The sequence below is a fragment of the Balaenoptera acutorostrata genome, chromosome 16 (assembly GCF_949987535.1).
Source record: "Balaenoptera acutorostrata chromosome 16, mBalAcu1.1, whole genome shotgun sequence".
NCBI classification, from domain to species: Eukaryota; Metazoa; Chordata; class Mammalia; order Artiodactyla; family Balaenopteridae; genus Balaenoptera; species Balaenoptera acutorostrata.
The window spans coordinates 8,372,989-8,392,107 of NC_080079.1; the positions used below are offsets into that span (position 1 = coordinate 8,372,989).

Below are 19,119 nucleotides of genomic sequence, written 5' to 3' on the forward strand. Positions count from 1 at the left end.
TTAGCAATGACTGTGCCTGAACGTGTGTTTTTCTTTATATAGCAGCTAATTTTTCAAATTACCGATCTTAAAAAAAAAAAAATCCATTTTCATTCTCTCTGAGTGTAAACGTCTCAGGGATAATTAGGGAAATGAGCAAGTGTGAAAGTTCGTTATGAAAAATGCTATAAAAGTATTGATGTCTTGACAACATTTGTTTCAACAGAATGTTCCCTGGACCTGTACGCTCTATTGTTCCTTGTCAAGCAGCTTAACATAAATCTTCTCCGTGGGGCTCATAAATATTTGAAAAATTATTAGCTCTGTAAGGTGTTTGAGGATTTTTTGACAAGTACAGATTTGTTGTGGAACAGAAGTTGGCTTAGCAGAATCCTGAGTCTCAGGAACGAATGAATGAATGAATGAATGAACACGGGCTTACCTTGCTTAACAGAAATGCACATAAACAGATTCCCAACTGAAGCAAACCATGCGTTGACAAAACAAAACAAAGCACCCTTTGAAGAACTCAGAAACCAGAAGGGATTCTGAGCTGCCATTCTGGTTTCCAAATTTGCCCCAGCTACTACACCCAGCTGGAGGGGTTGCTTTCATAGCTTGGCAAATATCCAAGATTAGTTAGCACTTTACTGAGCTCCACTTACACTATTGCGAGATGAAAACAGCCGTTTGTTAGGGTCCTAGACTCAAGTTAAATAAGACTCAAGTTAAATACATTATTAGGTTGAGAACAAAAAGGTCTCAGAAAAAAGCACTCTCTGCTGATGCCATGAAAGACCCTTACTCATGATTAGTCATGCAACAATGACTTACTGAGAATTTTCCATCTTTCTTGTACTCTACTGTGTCTGTGGAGGATGTGAAATTAGCAGATTATAATAATTACCAGTTTATAAAGATTTTATAGACACTGAGCAAGGGGCAGTGAAGAGCATGTCTTATCACTGCTGCTGGTTGGTGCACTGGGGGAACTAAGTTTGGGTGGGTGCGTGAGCCTGAGTCCTGTGCAGAGGGCTTGGACTTATGTGAGATGGGTAAGCACTTTAGGTTCTTCGATAGGAGAGCAACATTATACATGGGTGTTTCAGGGAGAAAGCTGGTAGCTTCCCATGTGGGGTGAACAGCAAGTCACAGAGGCCAGAAGCAGAGATACCTGCCAAGCAAGTGTCCCGGTAATCTGACGCGAGGCTCTGAGCAATGGACCAGGATACTGCCAGTGGGAATGGAGGAAGAGGCGAGTTAAAGAAGACGTGCCACAAGAAGCAACAGGATTCAGAGACGTGTCAGCAGTCTTAGAAGGTAAAGCATAAATGGGGCAAAGTCTTCATCTGGGAAGCTGAAGAATGAGGGAATCCTCCCTGGCAGATAAGCTGGGGTTGAGAAGCAGGATGAGGCTTGGTGAACAAGAGAATGAGGTCAGCTTGGCCACGCCCTCTTCCTAAACTTCATGAACTCTGGCTGTGCCCTGCAAATTTCCAGGCGAGCAGCCCCAGAGATGGAGAATCAGAGGTAGACAAAGGCAGCTCCAGCAACCGTGCAGCAGGTTGCTACATTGGCATCAGTGCCAATTCTTGTTCTGTGTGTTCTGCTTGCTTTAATTATGTGCCTCTCCACGGAAAACAAACAAGCAAGCAATAATACAGAGAACAGTGATTAGTGGGATTCATTTCCTGATTCGAGGGATGTGCTGAGAATCACGATTGAGTGGGACATTCTCTGATCGTTTACCAGACGCTGCAGCGGAGGTGTATGTTATTTTAGTTACCTAAGAGGTGCCAGGAAAGTAACGCGTTTTCAAAACTTGTGGGTTTGGGGCCATCAAGATTCAGACTGCCTGACTTTAACTATTGCCTAAAGGCAGGAGAGAAGGATTTAGTCCGACTGCCACTAGTTTGCTTTGTGTCCTTGGGTGAGTCTGGGCCTCAGTCTCCTCCCCCGTAAAATGGGAGGGAGAAGGTTAGTCTCAAACTTTAACTGTATCAGAATTATGTGAGGAGCTTCTAGACGTGCCAGCGCCCAATCCCACCCCTCAGGAGATCCTGTAGGTCCTGGGCATCTGCGTGTTTAGCAAGCTCTGGGGTCTCTGGTAGAGGTAGTGCAGGGTGCAATCCTGCCTGGATGGAGGATTCCAGGTGACCCTCTCGCTTGCGCTTTGTACAGCCGGCTGGAACTTCTGGGTGTGTCACTTGCTGCTTTTTTGCCACTGAAGCCCCGTGTGGACTTATTTTGTTGTCTGGAGTGCCTGGCTTTAGATAAAAGAGCCCCTGTGAGTGAGCCCCGGGGGATATATCCTGGAAGAGGGTGGGAAAGCATCCAGAGGGGGTCACGGACCAGCCCAGCCCAGGCCTGCTTGGAGAGTAGACGGAGGGGAAGGGGGCCTTCCTCTTCTCTCACTCTGGAGACCTCTGCCGGCTCTGGGTTCCAGAATGTCCTGGGAAGTTGACAACCAAGTCCAAGGCCTCCTGGCCCTTGGGGATAGGACAGGGCCCTGCCTCAGCCTGCCCCCCTCTCCCACCCCCCCACCCCTCCCCATCCATTCTGCTTTGGCCTGAGGTCTGGGAGACCAGGAAACCTGCCTTAAAAGATGGCCTGGTTAATCGGTCTGTGTGGGGACAATGAGAGAAAACCAGGCGGCAAATGGGGGAGGCCAGAGGCAGAGGACAGCCCAAGCCTGATCACTGTGTGGGTTCAGAAGTGTGACTCCAGGGAAATGGGGAGGCCTTGCCTGGGTGCCCAGACCCAACTCAGTGGCACCCTGGAATGGTAGGGTCCACAGGGACTGGGAAGGTGATAGCCCAACCGAGAGTTGAGGGTCAGTCTGTCCCTGGGGTCAGCAGAAAGGCTCCCCAAAGATGTTTCTACCTGAATCCTGGGGATCCATGAACCGGTTAGGTTACATGGCAAAATGGCCTTTGCATATGTGATTGAGGTTACCACCTTAAGAGAAGGGGATTATCCTGAATTATTTGGGTGGGTCCATCTGATCCAGGAGTAGAGAATTTTCCCCAGCTGGGAAGAGGGAAGATTTGGCAGAAGGAGAGAGATTTGAAGCCATTGGAGGAACTCAACACGCCAGTGCTGGCTCTGAGACGTAGAGGCCACATACAGGACCAGAGAGAGGCTGCTGGAAACGTCTCATGGCCAGCAAGAGAAGGAACACAGGCAGCACCCGGGAGTGAAGACTGGCCAGGCTGATGGCCGGCCAGAAAAGAGGACCTCAGGGCTACCACCTCTGGGAACTCACCTCAGCCAACACCTGTGTGAGCCTGGAAGATTCTTCCCCAGAGGTCCCACTAGGGAATGCAGCCTGCTGATTGAAGCCTGGGTTTTAGCCTGGTGACACCCGCTCAGACTTCTAACCTGCAGACCTGTACCATAATAAGTATGTGTTGCTTTAAACCACTAAATTTGTAGTAATCTGTTACAGCAGCAATAGAAAACCAATGCAGGCCCCATGTCCCCAACATCCCAGCCTGAAAGATGAACACAAAGCTTTCCAAGGACATAAGCTACTTGTTTAAAAGGTAGCGTGAGCTCCCTGCCCTGAAGACGGGAACCTGCTCACAGATGAACCAAACGCGCCCTGTGACCGTCAGGACGTCAGCCGTAGGATGACTCCACTTCTCTCCTCACCCAACAGGGTCACTTCTCAGTCAGGAGCAGGGCTCCGCGCCCCCGCCCCGCCCCCCCCCCCCCCCCCCCCGCCACTTTACTCCTCGGAACGCTGGGGACCTGGGATCCTCATTCATAGTTCCTGAAATAGGATCATGGTCAGGTTGAGGAAAGGTCTGTCTGGCAGGTGGGGAACCCGTGTCTGATGTGGAGCCAGGGACGGGGTAGGGGTCAGGAGAGCTGGAGACTAGGCTTCGGGCTCTAATTTGCTTTAGGACCTTGGGCCGATCCTTTTTCATCGTGGGTCACGGCTCCCCAACCTGTAAAACGGCTCGAGGTTCCTTCTAGATAGAAACTCCTTTGAGTCTCTGGGGAAGCAGGCGCCCAGCACTGGCCGGCTTCGGGAGTGCGGGCAAAGGGGGAGGTTGGGAGAGAGTTGATGGGGTGGAGGAGGCCCCCAACACCCGGCTCCCAGGACCGGCCACCGCGGGGTCGGCAGGGAAGGGAGGGAGGAGGGAAGGGCGGGGCCGGCCCCCCTGCCCCCGCCCCGCGTCTGGGCGCGCCCCTGCCCGCCCCAGCCCGGCCCAGCCCGGCCCAGCCCGGAGAGCGGGTCACACGCGCCGCCGGCCGGACGCCTCCGCGTCTCGTGCGCCCCGCTGTTGAGGCCGGCGCCCCTGCCCTGCGCCGCAGTCCGCGCCCGCCGCCCGCCCGGCGCTCCCGGCCACCGTGACCCTGCCCCGGGCGCGGGGAGGAGCGGGCATGGCCCGCCGGGGGGCCGCCGCGCTGGCGCTGGCTCTCGCGCTGCTGGCGGTGGCCCTGCCCGGCGCCGCGGCCCAGGGCGCAGCCGTCGAGGACCCCGACTACTACGTGCAAGAGATTTGGAGCCGGGAGCCTTACTACGCACGCCTGGAGCCCGAGCCCTTCTCGCCGCCGCTGCCCGCGGGGCCCGGGGAGGACGAGCGGAAGCTGCGCGCGTCCGAGCCCAGGCCGCCCAAGAAGGCGACCAAGCCCAGGAAAGCGCCCAAGAGGGAGAAGCTGGCTCCGGAGACGCCTCCGCCAGGTAAGAAACTTTGTGCGCTGCGCGGCCCGAGGGGGCGCCCGTGGCTGTGCGCCTGTCCCAGCGGCGGCCCGCCGGGTCTGAGGCGACAGCCGGCTTCGCCGTCCGTGTGTCTGGGATGAGAGACCCGTGAACCTCCCCGTCGCCGCCCCCCACCCCCTTCCTAGGCTCTGCACTGCGCCTCCCGCGGGCCGCTCCGGGCGCCCCGGAACTTAAACCCGACCGGCGGTCCCCTCTCAGGTAGAGACAGGCTGTGCAGTTGGGAGGCTGCCTGGGGAGCTGGTCCCAATGCCCCAAGTTGGAAATTTCCTGGGCAAAGGATCTTTCTGCCGGACACTTTTTCCTACTCTGCCTACTTTTTCAGTCTGCCCCCAGGGCGTTTTCTTGAGAGTGAATTTCCTATTTGGCGATGTGACTAGTTGGTCTGTTTTGGCACCGTGGCCTTCTGGGGAGAGCTCAGCGGTGGGCCTTTCCCCAGCCAGGGTCCCCCTCTCGCTCCCTCCCTCCTGCTTTCTGTGGGTCCCTTGAATCCTCTGTCCAGTAGGGGCAGGACGGCAGAGCCTCTGTCGGGGAGCCTTGGGCTGCAGCTGGACTCCTGTGCCGGCGGAGGGGTTAGGGAAGCCCGGTGGCGCCTGAAGCCGGCCGTCTCTCCCAGCCTTCTCAGTTGCATCGCTACTTTCTGCCTGCCCCGTCTTGGGGAAATGACTTCCATTTGGTTTCTTACACTCCTTGAGAAGGGGGACTTTCTCTTCATTGTCCCAAATGTTCTTTGCTCAAATTGCAGAGGGCTGCGGTCCTAGTATTTAAAGACTGAGGACGTGAGGCAGGATTGTGGCCAAATTCTCCGGCCTTGTAACGGCCTTCCTTGAAAGGAGATACATGCCAGTGGCACCATTACACAGCTCCTGGCATGAAAGGCATCACCTTTGTTTGGTTAAACTGTTCACAAAAGATAGCAGCGAGGCAGTGGGGAAGGAGTGGAGATGGCGGCCCAGAACTCTTGAGTGTGTGGGCCCATCTCAGCAGCTCCTTTGCACTTACCTGGAGGGGGGAGTCCTGCCATGTTTCCGTTTGTGGGCAACTCTGTACATCTGCAGGCAGTTCTGTGAGTTGTGTAACCCTGAACAGAACCATCTGGAATTTCCTTTATTTTCTGGGGAATTATGAACATTAAGATTTGTAAAAAAACATACTGGTTTAGTAACAGGAATAGGAGTGGGAAAAGACACTCACATTTGTAGACCATCCACTGTGACTTTATTAGGAGATTTATGGACAGCCGTCTCATTAATTCTTTCAGGGGCTCTGAGGGGTGGGTATTCTTGTTACTTTACAGATGAGGAAAGTGAGGCTCTGACCACGTAGGCAAGCTGCTTAGGGTCACTCGCTGGCGTGGGAGATTTGAAAGCCCTTCTCCTGTGCTTTCAACTCAAGACCTTTTTTGTTTGGTAGTTTGAATCAAGCTGGCATGGGTTTTTGTTTTTTTTAGTATCTGCTATGTGGTTAGCACAGCGCTGGGCATGGTTGGGGGAGGTGGGTGGGAGACACATTTGTTAGGTTCTGGTATTTACTGGGGGGGACGGCAAGGGGAGCATGGAAGAAGCCCCAGACTGAGAGTCTGAGGACTGCACTTAACGCCCGGGTCTGGGCCTCAGCACTCAGCTTCCTGGACCTCAGCATCTTTATCCGCCCAAGACGACTAGTGTCTGCTACCTTACCTGTCAGTTGTTTGATGAGCTTTTCAACAAAAGCTTGCAGTGTGTCAGCTCGTGGCTGTGCTAGTCCTTCTGTGAGTTCTTCATAATTCCGCAGGTCCTTACGGAGAACCTTTCCAACATCAGGTGCTGGGTGAGGTCCTGGGGGAGGGGAGCGCAAGACAGCCCCGGCCCCACCCTCCTGGAACACACCAAAGTTGGCGGCTTGGAGAAGGTTATTGCAGGTGTGTTGAGGGCTGTATTGCTGATTCCCCAAAATAAAAACAGGGCCCTGGAAATTCCAGAGACTCAGCTTCTGGAGAGCTGCCTCCAGGCCTCCTGCCTAGAGTGTGTGTTTCTAATAAATTCTCTGGGGCTTTTCAGAGCTCCCCGACTCTGACAAAGTGTGACCTTGGTCACAGACTTTCAACTCTGTTCTCCCCACTCAGCTTTTTTTGGCACTTGACTACTGGAACCCTTTACCCTGGACCTCAAGTGGGGGAGCTTGGTTAAGACTGACTTTGATTGGGGGGGGGGGGTTAGTGATAGTTTGTGCAGTTAAATTGCAGTAAGAGGAAATGATTTTGCCCCCCTTAAGGGGTGGCTTGATATATGTACTGCCCGTGATATAATAGAAGCATTTGTTTCTGTTTGTTGTGAACTTCTGGACTGGGTAGATGGTGCTTGCTACATACCAGGCACTGTCTAGACACTGAGGTGGGAGTGAGAGGTTAGATTTAGAGAAGAAAAAGAATGTGAAAGCATACCTAAGTACTCATTGAAAAGTCTGTCATGTGCTTTGTCTTTGCAGATGATAAAATATTTTCCAGATAGCCTGTATCTTGCATAAAGGCTGGGCTCAAGGGACGATGGAAGGCAGATGTTCTGTGCGTCAGGGTCTAGGAGGGAGTCTTGTCTGAATCCCATAGGAAGGTTTACTTAAGGAGCCAAGGACACTGGGGATTTGATCTTGGTGTGAGTTTGACTTTGCCCCTTGACTGTTCTTTCATGCTACCACAGAAATGTGCAATGGATGTCATGGGCTGACATTCTCCTGGAAGTGGCTTGGACAGCTGAATCCTTTGGTTAATTGAGAGCATTGCATTTTTCCACGAGTGGCTGACAGATTCCGGAGAAGTAGAGCCCTGATATGCTGAATAGAGTGGAATCTTAAATTTTTTTAAAAGTTTTTATTTGGAAATAATTATAGACTCACAGGAAATTGTAGAAATAGTGCAGAGAGATCCTGTATACCAGGGGTGCCCTGTACTGGTCCGTGGCCTGTTAGGAACTGGGCCGCACAGCAGGAGGTGAGTGGCGGGCGATCGAGCGAAGCTTCATCTGTATTTACAGCCGCTCCCCATCACTCGCGTTACCGCCTGATCTCCACCTGCTGTCAGATCAGTGGCGGCATTAGATTCTCATAGGAGCACGAACCCTACTGTGAACTGTGCATGCGAGGGATCTAGGTTGCGCGCTCCTTACGAGAATCTAATGCCTGATGGTCTGAGGTGGAGCTGAGGCAGTGATGCTAGGGGAGTGGCTGCAGGTACAGATTATCATTAGCAGAGAAGTTTGACGGCACAGAGACCATAATAATCAATTGCTTGCAGATTCATACCAAAACCCAATCAGTGAGTGGCGAGTGAAAACAAGCTCAGGGCTCCCACTGATTCTGCATTATGGTGAGTTGTGTAATTATTTCATTATATATTACAATGTAATGATAATAGAAATAAAGTGCACAATAAATGTAATGCGCTTGAATCATCCCGAAACCAACCCCCCACCCCCCGTCTGTGGAAGAATTGTCTTCCATGAAACTGGTCCCTGATGCCAAAAAGGTTGGGGACCACTGCTGTATACTCTTTTCCCAGCTTCCCCCAGTGCTAACATCTTTTAGAACTACAGTGCAGGATTTCTTAACCTTGGCAGTATTGACATTTTGGGGCCAATTGTGTGTGTGTGTGTGTGTGTGTGTGTGCGCGTGTGTCTCGGGGCGAAGGCTGTCTTGTGCATTGTAGGATATTTAGCAACATCCCTGGCCTTGACCCACTAGATGCTGGTAGCACCCTCCCCCAAGTTGTGACAACTAAAAATGTCTCTAGACATTGTCACATGTCACCAGTGGGTTGAGAATCACTGCTATATACAGTATCAAAATAGGAAATTGACATTGGTACAATACTTTTTTTTTTAAAACTTTGGGTTTATTTATTTAATTTATTTATGGCTGTGTTGGGTCTTCGTTTCTGTGCGAGGGCTTTCTCTAGTTGCGGCGAGCGGGGGCCACTCTTCATCGCGATGCGCGGGCCTCTCACTATCACGGCCTCTCTTGTTGCGGAGCACAGGCTCCAGACGCGCAGGCTCAGTAATTGTGGCTCACGGGCCTAGTTGCTCCATGGCATGTGGGATCTTCCCAGACCAGGGCTCGAACCCGTGTCCCCTGCATTGGCAGGCAGATTCTCAACCACTGTGCCACCAGGGAAGCCTGGTACAATACTTTTAACTTTTAGATTACATTCCCTGGTTTTCACATGCACTCGTGTGTGTGTGTGTGTGTGTGTGTGTGGGGGTGTGTGTGGGTGGTTTTCTTCATTGTCTCACATCTATAGATTCATGGAACCATCACCATCAGGATACAGAACTGTGAAATCCTTTCCTGTGGTGGAGTGGGACTCAGTATCATAAAATTTCTGAGGCCCTCATTGTGAACATCAGTAACTCCCAGAATTTTAGAACTTCAAGGAACCTAAGTGTTCATTGCATGCAAGTTCTTGTTTATTGCAAGATTCCGACAGTGGGCTGCTCGGTGTTAAAAAATGATTAAAGAAGACAATTTAGGTGATATAAACTTTTTTTAACACTTTCATGAAGTGGACAGTCTCCTTGTGGAGAACGGCAAAATGGGGCAGAAGGCAGAAAGCTTTTATAGGACAAAGAATAAAGAACAAGGAAGAAGAACATAGAAAATATCTGGTTGGCTGGGGCAACACAGTCCACTTTGTTTGGGGTGAGGAGACCCAGAGTTGGCTTGGCATTTGGGAATTGGCTAACTATTTCTGACTAAGAGGAGATTGTTAGGAACAGGAAGCTTATCTAAGTTTTGTTTCCTGATGTGGTACCCCGGGTAAGAGCAACTCCTTCTTGGGCCTGGAAGTTTACTTCAACACCAGTCTTGGCTCACACGTTTCCACTGATGGGCGCACACCACCTTGCGAGGTTGCTTATCCATTGGATAAATAGTACTGATTGCTAGAATGTTCTGTTTCACAGGGACCTGGCAAGGTGCTTCTCTCTAATTCCATTTATTCTAGCCAAATTCAATATTTTCTAGATCCCTGCAGTTGGAATGCTTTGAGGTCCAAAGAGTGAGTCTCCTGGCCCCAGTTTTCATCATCCCAGGGTGAAGAGTGAGATGAGGGACCACATTCTGGGCATGGGAGTGGACTTGGGGTGTACTTCTCATGTCATCTCCAAATTGATGGACTTGGTTTGGAGCCATACTTTTTGTAGAGAAAAAAATGGAACAGAGAAGTAAACCATAGTTATATAACTGATTTGCCTTTTCCCTCCCAAGTGGTAGTAAGAAACAATTTGATAAGCAAGACTCTTAATAGGTGATTTGAAGATGTTTTGTTCTCCCCCCTCCACTGGGTTAGAAGTAGCTTTTAACTTTTGGGTTCCCGCTTGTTTGTTGCTTTCTTCAAGGACTGGGGAGCATGCGCCTCTGTTGGAATACACGCCCGCCTGCATTGCACCCATGGTTTTGGTCCACGGTCTTGAGTCCATGGAATTTGCAGAGTGGGCAGCGAGCCATGTTTGTTCGTATGTCTGTGCCCAGAACTGGAGAGTTTGCACTTTGTACTGTGTTGCCCCGGCTTGGGGTGGGGGTGGGGGGCAGGCAGGCGGCGATAATCAAAGAGTTGTTATTTGAGCATATTTGGTTGTAAACAAAGCCCTTTCTGTTATGCGCTGCCAGCTAGTTGCTGGAAAGAGCTTCGCTTTTAAGCTTTTGCTGCAGCACTCTTCAGGGCGTCTTGCAAGGTTTGGCCTTCGGATGGAAATGTCTTCTGGTGGGCAAAGCTGGAGTGTGAGGATTAGACGAATGTGTCTGTAAATATTTCACTATATATTTTAAAAGCAATCACAAGGCTATCAGCACACCTAAACAAATAACAAGAGATCTTTATATCATGGTATTATATGTTCTCTTGAAGAGTTAAATCCAGAGTGTTTGGTCCAACTCCCTACAAAATTCCAAGGGAAAGGACTTTTTATAAAAAAGGTCTTCTCATGTACATCAGCAAGCAGCTTTCTAAGACACCATCTCTGTTTCCAAAATGCTTTCCAAAGTCAGCTATTCGCGCTGGCAGATCTCCTCTCGACTGTGCCCATGGTTCCAGAAACCAGGGTTTGTGCGTGGATAATGAAGGGACAGACACTTGCGTGTTTGGGAAAGCTGGGTTGGATGCTGTGCTTCTTGAAAATAGCCAACATGTTTCCTGCTTGCCCCGAGCATCCCTGGCTGCCAGGTCTCACGGTGGATGGTGCCTTCAGTCCCATGGCAACAGCAGCCTGGGCCCTGGAACCTGGCCACGCCACGCGGCATACGGGATCTTAGTTCCTGACCCCGTGCGCCCCGCAGTGGAAGCATGGAGTCTGAACCACTGGACTGCCAGGGAAGTCCCTTGGAACCTGGATTTTTGAGGTGGGGGTCTCCGCTGGATGTCTGAGGTGGCCAGGGAGCCTGAGCTCTCAGGTTTTGTGCCTCCAGCAATGGCTCTGCCTTCTGTGGCCTTCTGAGGTCCCTGCCCCCATCGCTGCTTTTCTGGGATCATGAAACCCATAAAACTGGGGTGGCTTTGGATGGCTACGGGAAGGGCTAGTGTTCGTACCTGGCTGGGATCCCATCGACTACTGATCTGGGTATCGTAGGATGGTCAGAGCCACACAAGACACCTTTAAATGTTCATTTAAGACTCTCTTTTCATTTAAGACTCTAGATTTTTATGGAATACTTGATCCATGAGAGGAACATGTAAGGGTTTGGCATAGTTTTTTCAGCATTCAGAGAGATTCAAAATCTGGCTCTGCCACTCATGGGCACGTGTGACATCTTCATGCCTCGAATTCCTCACCGTGATGGGAATAATAATAATAATAATAATAATAAGCTTCCCAAGGTGGTGTGAGGTTAGAAGGTCGATGCACAGCCTCGCAGTCTTTCGAGGGACAGGTCAGAGGCAGCTTCTACCCAGTGTCCTCAGGTCCCCCAGCTACACTGAGTCCTGATGGGTCCCGCTTAGCAATGCAGCCCGGCTTATTGGCGTTTCCTTCTCTGAGTCTCACTCCCTCCACTTCTTCATTTGTGCTTCATGAGATCACCTCTCACATTCACTCCTGCCCCCAAGGCCTTGTCTCAGGCTGGTTCCAGGCAGAACCCAGACGGAGACCAGCAGGTACCAGCGGCGCCCCCTGCAGGGCTGGCACAACCCACCTGCTGTGGTTACCAGCGTATCTCTTTAAAGGCTAAGGGCTTCTTACTTGGTTGCAGGTCAGGAAGGCGGCTGTTACTGCACAGAGGCTGGGAGTGGCTGTCCCTTCTGCCCTGGGGACCCTGGTGGAGGCCAAGTCTTCTGCACAAGACCAAGGTCTTTCTTCTGCACGGAAGGCCAGCCCAGAGGAGGACACAGTCTGATCAGCTAGTTTCCCAGGGAAGACACAGCCGAGCAGGAGGAGGGGAGGGCTTTTGATTGATTGATTGACTGACTGATTGATCGATTGACTCTGGTCCAGCCCTGGTAAAAAATGTATTTAGAAAATTGCACTGGTGCTTCCGTCTCCAGCCCAGACCATTCAGGTCACTGATTAACGGAAGCAGGCACGTCCTTTAACCACTCAGCCCCTTTTTTTCAGGCTTCACCTGATCCCTGGGAAAACTCTTTCTGCCAGGAGCTTGACTGTCTCAGATTTGGGAACTGGATAAGGACACAGGCTGTCCCCTCCCTGTGTCATGATCCTTTTCTTGCTAACACACACAGGGAGCACGAGTTTCTGATTTTTTATTTTTATTTTTGGCCGCTCCGTGCAGCCTGCGGGATCTTAGTTCCCCAACCAGGGATCGAACCCACGCCACCTACAGTGGAAACCTGGAGTCTTAACCACTGGACCGCCAGGGAAGTCCCGGGAGCACAGGTTTCTAACCGCTTTCGTTTCGGCTTTTCACATTCACCTGCAAGGTCCTCCTTGGTCCCATGGTGTTTGAGAAAAGTGGAATTATTGTCTGTCCTGGTGCTGCGAGGCTGCCTCTCTGGGGAGCTCCCGAGAACCTGCAGTGGCTTGGTTTCCCGCATGGCCTTCCTCCTCATGCGGGTTCCTTCCCAAGAGCCAGGCAAGGCGCTTAGGGCCGGGGCTGCGTCCTTCACAAGAGGGAGTGCAGGTGCCATAGGGCTGGAATTTCTTGGGAAAATGCAAATATGCAGCAAAGAATTTTTTCAGATTCTGGGGTTGCTACTGTAAGCTCCGAGTATAGAGAGGGGAAAAAATAGTTTCCTGTCAATCAAGGAGCATGATATTTATCACCATGGAGCAGAATAGAATATGTGGCCTGCATTGGCAATTCAGTTTGCTACTTTTAAGGAATTCAGTTTTGTCACGCAGCCCAGATGGAGATGTTGATTTGGTTCTGGCTCCTTCTCTGTACATTATTTCCACTTCACTCTTTCTTTCATCTGTACAGACCATATGCTGCCTTTCTTGCTGTAGGAGAAGAAGGGGCAGGGAAGGGCCTAGGCCTGGCGTCAGGCTCCTGCTCTGCCGCCTCCTGGCTCTGTCAGTGACCTCGGGTGGGTCTCTTCTCCTCTGAGCCTCTGTGTCCCGCTCTGTAGAATAATGTTCATAGCAAGCTTCCTGCCCTCGATGGGCATTTGCCAAGATCGAATGTTTTAATCTATGTGAAAATGCCTTGTAAATTGTGCCTCATGCTTCACGTGTTGGCTGTTACTCTTCCAGCAACTGGGATGGTGCTTTGTGACAGTGGGGACTTGGGACTAATATGAAGGATGAGAAGGTGGAGGCTGGCTTTTTTTTTTTTTTTTTTTTTCTATGCGAGGGCTTCCGCTAGTTGCGGCGAGCGGGGGCCACTCTTCATCGCGGTGCGCGGGCCTCTCACTATCGCGGCCTCTCTTGTTGCGGAGCACAGGCTCCAGACGCGCAGGCTCAGTAGTTGTGGCTCACGGGCCTAGTTGCTCCGCGGCATGTGGGATCTTCCCAGACCAGGGCTCGAACCCATGTCCCCTGCATTGGCAGGCAGACTCTCAACCACTGTGCCACCCGGGAAGCCCCAGGAGGCTGTCTTTTATTCAGAGGTCACTGCAGGTCAGGCACGGCCCTCAGTGCTTTGATATATGTCATCTCTTTTCCTCTCCGTAACTTCCACCGAGGCAGGTACCATGTCTTCTTATTTCACTGATGAGGGGAATTAGCATAGGAGGGGTGAGGTGGGTCCCCCGAGGCCACACGTGGTCGGCACAGTGGCAGAACCTGGCTGCCTGCAGCTGGAACCAGATCTGTAGGTACACGTCCTGGAAGTGCGTCTTCCCTAGAGAAGGTGGCAGGTGCCCTGCCTGTCTTCTCTGTCCCTTTGCCACTCCCTGCGGGGATTCTGTTCCCCACATGTTGGTCTCAGGGGTGATAGCACATCTGCCTCACATCTGGGCCATTATTGGATGCCCAGAGCTGAGTACAGGACGTGGGTCCAACCCCGGGGGAGTGAGGCTGAGGGTGTTCGTGGGGCTGTGTCCTCTGACTCTGTCTCCCATGTTGCCCATGGAGGCCCTGTAGAGGTGGCCCAGGCAGAGGGAAGGCCTGCAATGAATGCCGGCTTCCAGGGAGGGGTTGGATGGCTTTTTCCTCTCGTATTTTGTAAAACTTTTTCTTCCCCTAACGTATTATCTTTCTGCCAAATCAGACGCTTCATTCTCAAAAGCTGTGGCACCCAATTTTCCAAACAGTCAAGATTTTTACAGACCCTCGATCAGGCTCTTTCAGAAGAAGTCATCTTTGGAGGTCACCGGGCTGACATTCCTACCCACAAAAATGGGACATATGCCGAGGTGACATTAGGCTGATGTCATCAGATGCTCTCAGATTGGCAGTCTTCCTCCTCTGGCCTTTCTGAATGTTTTGGTTTATTGATTTCCTTGACCCGAGGAGGACATTTAATTTTGTGATTTTTTTTTTTTTTTTTAGCTTACATGAAAAATGAAAGATATGCCCAGCAGGTATCACCCAAGAGTATGATGGAGAGAGGATTGCCTGTGGCTGGGCCCAGTGCACCCTTGAATTCTTTGAAGATTTAAGGTTTTCTTGATAAATATCTTTTTTTTTTTTTGGTGACTCTAGACCTATCTGAAATGATTTCATTAATTGGCACAATCCACTAGATGTTTTTGGTATTTCAACTTGCTTTTTAAAATCCAAACTAAGTATCTTTCTCCATAGACCTTCCCTTCCTCTTGTTGTTGTCTCATTGGTCATTCACTGACTCACAGTCATTCATGATCATTTGTTCCTCACAGACTGAACCAGACTCTGGAGGGAGAGCAGTGAGCAAAACCAGACACAGTTCCTGCCCCCATGAACAGAACAACATATGTTACATGTGTTTGATAATGCTACACAGGACGGGTGTGCAGAACCATAGTGGGGGCTGCTGACACCACACCCAGGTCCTTGTTTCCCACTGGCACACCCATCCCACAGCTGCTGGGGCTTGGCTGTGACAGCTCACAGCTGCTTCCCTCTCTGGAGCATGATCCTTGGAAGGCGACAACTCCCACCACCCCACACACACCCCTCCCCCGCAGTAGATCAGTCTGTAGCCAGAGGCTAACCAGCATAGGAGAAGGTGGCCCCTTATCTCAAGGTGGGGACAACACTGTGTGCAGTTCCAGCTCCAGAGCTCTCCCCATGGGATCAGGCTGAGTTGGACTCTGCCTGGGAACGCAGCCTAGCTTAGCTCCTTCCTCTGCCTCATCTTGCTTCCTCCCTTCTCTTCTCCTTGGAGCCCTCCCTCCGTACATCACCTGCACCGAACCCCTGCCTCAGGCTCCACACAGAGGCAACTTGACCAAAGACAGGTGCTCTCAGAGCCCATCCAAGGAGACATTGATGTAGGTGGGGAGTTCAGGAAAACCATCTCAAAGAGGGCATGGCCGAGCTTGGATGATCTTGGATTTGCAAGATCAACAGGAGGTAAATAGATGGAGAGTGAAGGAAGGATGTTGCAGGAGGAGGAACAGCACATGCCGAATTCTGGTGGGCCGGAAATGTGAACTGCAGGCTGAAAGGAAGCCAGTGTCTGTGGAGCAGAGAGAGAGTCCGGTGTGAGAGGAGGCTGGACGGGCCAGCGGGGCACCAGCAGGCAGACTCCCTGGGCTCCAGGAAGGAGTCCCTCCAATTGGTGGGCAGCGTCATCACACCTCCAGGTGCCCAGCCGGGGCCTTGGGGAGTTAGGTGGGAGGAGCCCAGCGTGGTAGGAAATCTTGCCCCAGGGTCAGAGGTCTGGAGTTCCAGCTCCGTTTTATCCATTAGACGTGGTGTCACTTTTGGAGCCCCAGGGAGAGTCAGAGGTACTCCACAGGACGTTTTGCGGTCTTAGAACAGTAACCACCTGCAAGTGTGCATTGTTTTTATGAGGAGTGTTTATTTCCCTGGGTGTTCACAATAACACGCTTCCTTTCCTTTAACCACCAGCCCCTCAGAGTCCAAGGTGCCTTCACTGGGGTCCGGGAAGGCAGAGGGTAGAGACAGCTGCTTTGCAGGAGAAGACGGTTGAGTCCTCACCAGCCTGGGATGATTCTGACATATGTGACAGTAAAGGCATCTCTCTCTCTCTCTCTATTCTTTTTAGGTAAAAAGAGCAACAGAAAAGGCGTGAGAACCAAGAGCTCTGAGAAGGCTGCCGGTGATGATCACAGAGTCCCTGTGGCCCGTGACGCTGCCAGAGAGGGTGAGTGAGGCCCCCGCTCCATCACCGGCCCTGGGAGGGCGCAGGCCCCGGCGCAGCAGCCGAGTCCTGAGCACGGGTCTGCCTGGGGTCCGCTGCCCCTTCTGGACCATCCGTACGGGGGTGAGAACATTCACAGGCTCTCTCTTCTGCTGCGCACAGTAACTCACAGCCATATTTTCCCCATCGGCTCGACTAAGGTCATTTCTGAATTTCCTGGAGCTCTTGGTTGCCTTCCCGGCCCTTCCCCCTCCCCCCTCGAAGACAACATCATTTCCTTTCTTGTGGGGCCTCGTAGCTGCCCGCAGCCTTGTGTGTGCATTTCTTATCTCCCAGCCGAACCCAGGGCCTCCAGTGTCAGAGGTCAAGTCTTCTACTTCCAAAGCATGTAATGCTAGGCCTGGCATTTTACAATCATGTAAAAATATTGGTCCTTTAATTACTTACCTTAGGATGGTCAAAGCCATTAGTTCTAGACTCATGGACAAACTCTGACCCACTAGCTAGAGCTGTTACTATTATTATTAACTATTACAATTACCTTTTTCCTATCTCTGTTACTCTAAAGTATGGTATCTAGGATGACATTTCTGCTGATATTAGTAATAGTGAACATGCATTAAGCACTTAAGCTCTCAGTAATTGCCAAGCACTGGGCCTCATACTTCACAGCTCCTGGTGTCCCTCTGAGTATTGTGGATATTATTATTATTATTATTTCATCATCATCATCGTCGTCGTCATCACAGATGAGGAAAACGAGACTCAATAATATGGATCCTTTGCCTACCGTTATGCAGTTTGCAAGTTGTAAAACAGGGATCTGAACCCAAGATTTTCTGGTTTCTGCTCAGCAGCACAGCTGCTTGAAATAAATAGAGCATTTCACAAATTTGCGTTTATAGAGGCAGGATCCGATTTCAGTTGCCGCGTGAGCCCATAAACCGTGTAACAGAGTTGATTGTCACAAAGGGAATTGTATGCTCCCTTAGGCAGAGTGTAATGATCTGGGGCTGTGTTTCTAACCAAGAACTTGCCATCAAAGAAATCATAGATATGGCTAGCAGTGCATCCTAAAACAAAAACAGAAGTTCCACAACAGTGAACTTCTGCAATCACTTAATAACTGAGAATTCTATTCCATCGTGAAGTGGGCAGGTGTGCACTGGACACATTGCCCTTGGGAGGGCCCAGCATATCAGGACGGTGTGTGGAGGACCCAAGGGGTGCTAAGCCTGTGTTCCTGCCGGTTCACCCTGAGAGTGTGGGCCTTTGGGGTTTCAACTAAATGGGTTGTAGTGAGACTCCCACCTTGGGTGGGCCTCGGGCATGACTCTTTGTCCCCTTGCCCCAGCAGGCTGATAAAACACCAGCTGTTTCTCAGGATCACAAGTCACAGGGCTAAAGCGGCTTCTAGTCTGGCCTCACCGCTCTGGGTTCTGCTGCTGTCAGATCTGGGCCAGAGAGTTCTTTCTTGTCTTAATTCTTAGATGCTTTCAAACATATTTTAAAAATAGTTTTTCCAGTTTTGTTAGTAGCTTCAGCACAAGGGCCGGTTTGAATTATCTTACTTCTCCATTACCAGAATTAGAAGTTGGTACAATTTTGAAAGGCATTTTCACAAAGGTTTTTCAAGGCCCATTTCTGTACACACGTGTGTGTACACGTACACTCTGAAGTCCACACTTGCCTCCTGTTCTGCCACCCGAACATTCTCCTTCCCCACCCTGGCCCACTCAGGATTGTTCCCCCGCCCTTCACCTCAGAGCCCTGTCTGAACAGTTGGGACCCCTGGTCTCAAAGGCAGCCATTCTGGCTCTGATTCTTTGAGTGCCCTGGACGTGATTTTGGCCTGTGAGCCTTGTTCACATTGCTCTTCTATTAAAACGAATTGAGGTCAGCCCTGGGGGCGAAGAGAAGCTGTGTGGGCCCTGCTATGCAAATATGGGAGGGAGAGAGATGGTGAGGAGGGGAGGTCATGTGCAGGAGGCAGGTGGCACAGCAGTTAGGAACACTGGTCTGGACCAGGAGGGGACACCTGTGGGTTGGGCTGGGCAGAACAGGGCCTCAGATGGACAGCTGGGCAGGCTCAGGACCCCGCATCCATCATTCTCTCAACATCTCCTGTGGTCGAGCTGGGGGCCTTGCTGGAGATGGGGCAGAATGAAGGGGTGGGGAGGGTGTCTGTCACTTACACTGTGTCCAAGGTGGCAGGTGGACCAGATGTCACCTACATCATGTTCAAGGCGACAGGTGGAACAGATGTTACCTGCTTCATTTTCAGGGCGGTGGGCAGTACAGATATTAACCACACTGAGTTATGTGAGTGACTGGCATCAGAGGGCTCGTGTTAGATGTGGATTTGAAACCGCACAACCCAGATTGGGACTTGAACCCACTGTCTTTTAATTGAGATGACAGACCTGGTCTCAGGACTTAATGAAGCCCAGGTTCTTGATGTCTCATTGCAGAAAGAATTCAGTGAGAGACAAAGTGATGGGTAAGAAGTGGATTTAGAGAGACACGCATTTCAGAGACAGAGTGTGGGCCATCTCAGAAGGCGAGAAGCCCCCAAATAATGGGGTGGTTAGTTTTTATGGGCTGGGTAATTTCATAGGCTAATGAGTGGGAGGATTATTCCAACTATTTTGGGGAAGGCGCAGAGATTTCCAGGAATTGGGCCACCGCCCACTTTTTGGCCCTTTATGGTCGGCCTCGGAACTGTCATGGCACTGGTGGGTGTG

At 51.1% G+C, this 19,119-nt stretch overlaps 1 protein-coding gene across 2 annotated transcripts in view; it reads left to right on the top strand.

Moving 5' to 3' along the window:
* Positions 1 to 4,206: 4,206 nt before the first annotated feature.
* CPXM2 (carboxypeptidase X, M14 family member 2) overlaps positions 4,207 to 19,119 on the top strand; it is a 128,554-nt gene continuing 113,641 nt past the window's right edge. The window contains exons 1-2 of one of the 2 annotated variants that reach the window (XM_057531229.1): positions 4,207 to 4,672; positions 16,280 to 16,378. In XM_057531229.1, the coding sequence (XP_057387212.1) occupies positions 4,372 to 4,672; positions 16,280 to 16,378 (400 nt within the window). In that variant the 5' untranslated portion in view covers positions 4,207 to 4,371. The remainder of the gene's footprint in view (positions 4,673 to 16,279; positions 16,379 to 19,119) is intronic. The other variant, XM_057531228.1, reaches the window with a different exon arrangement.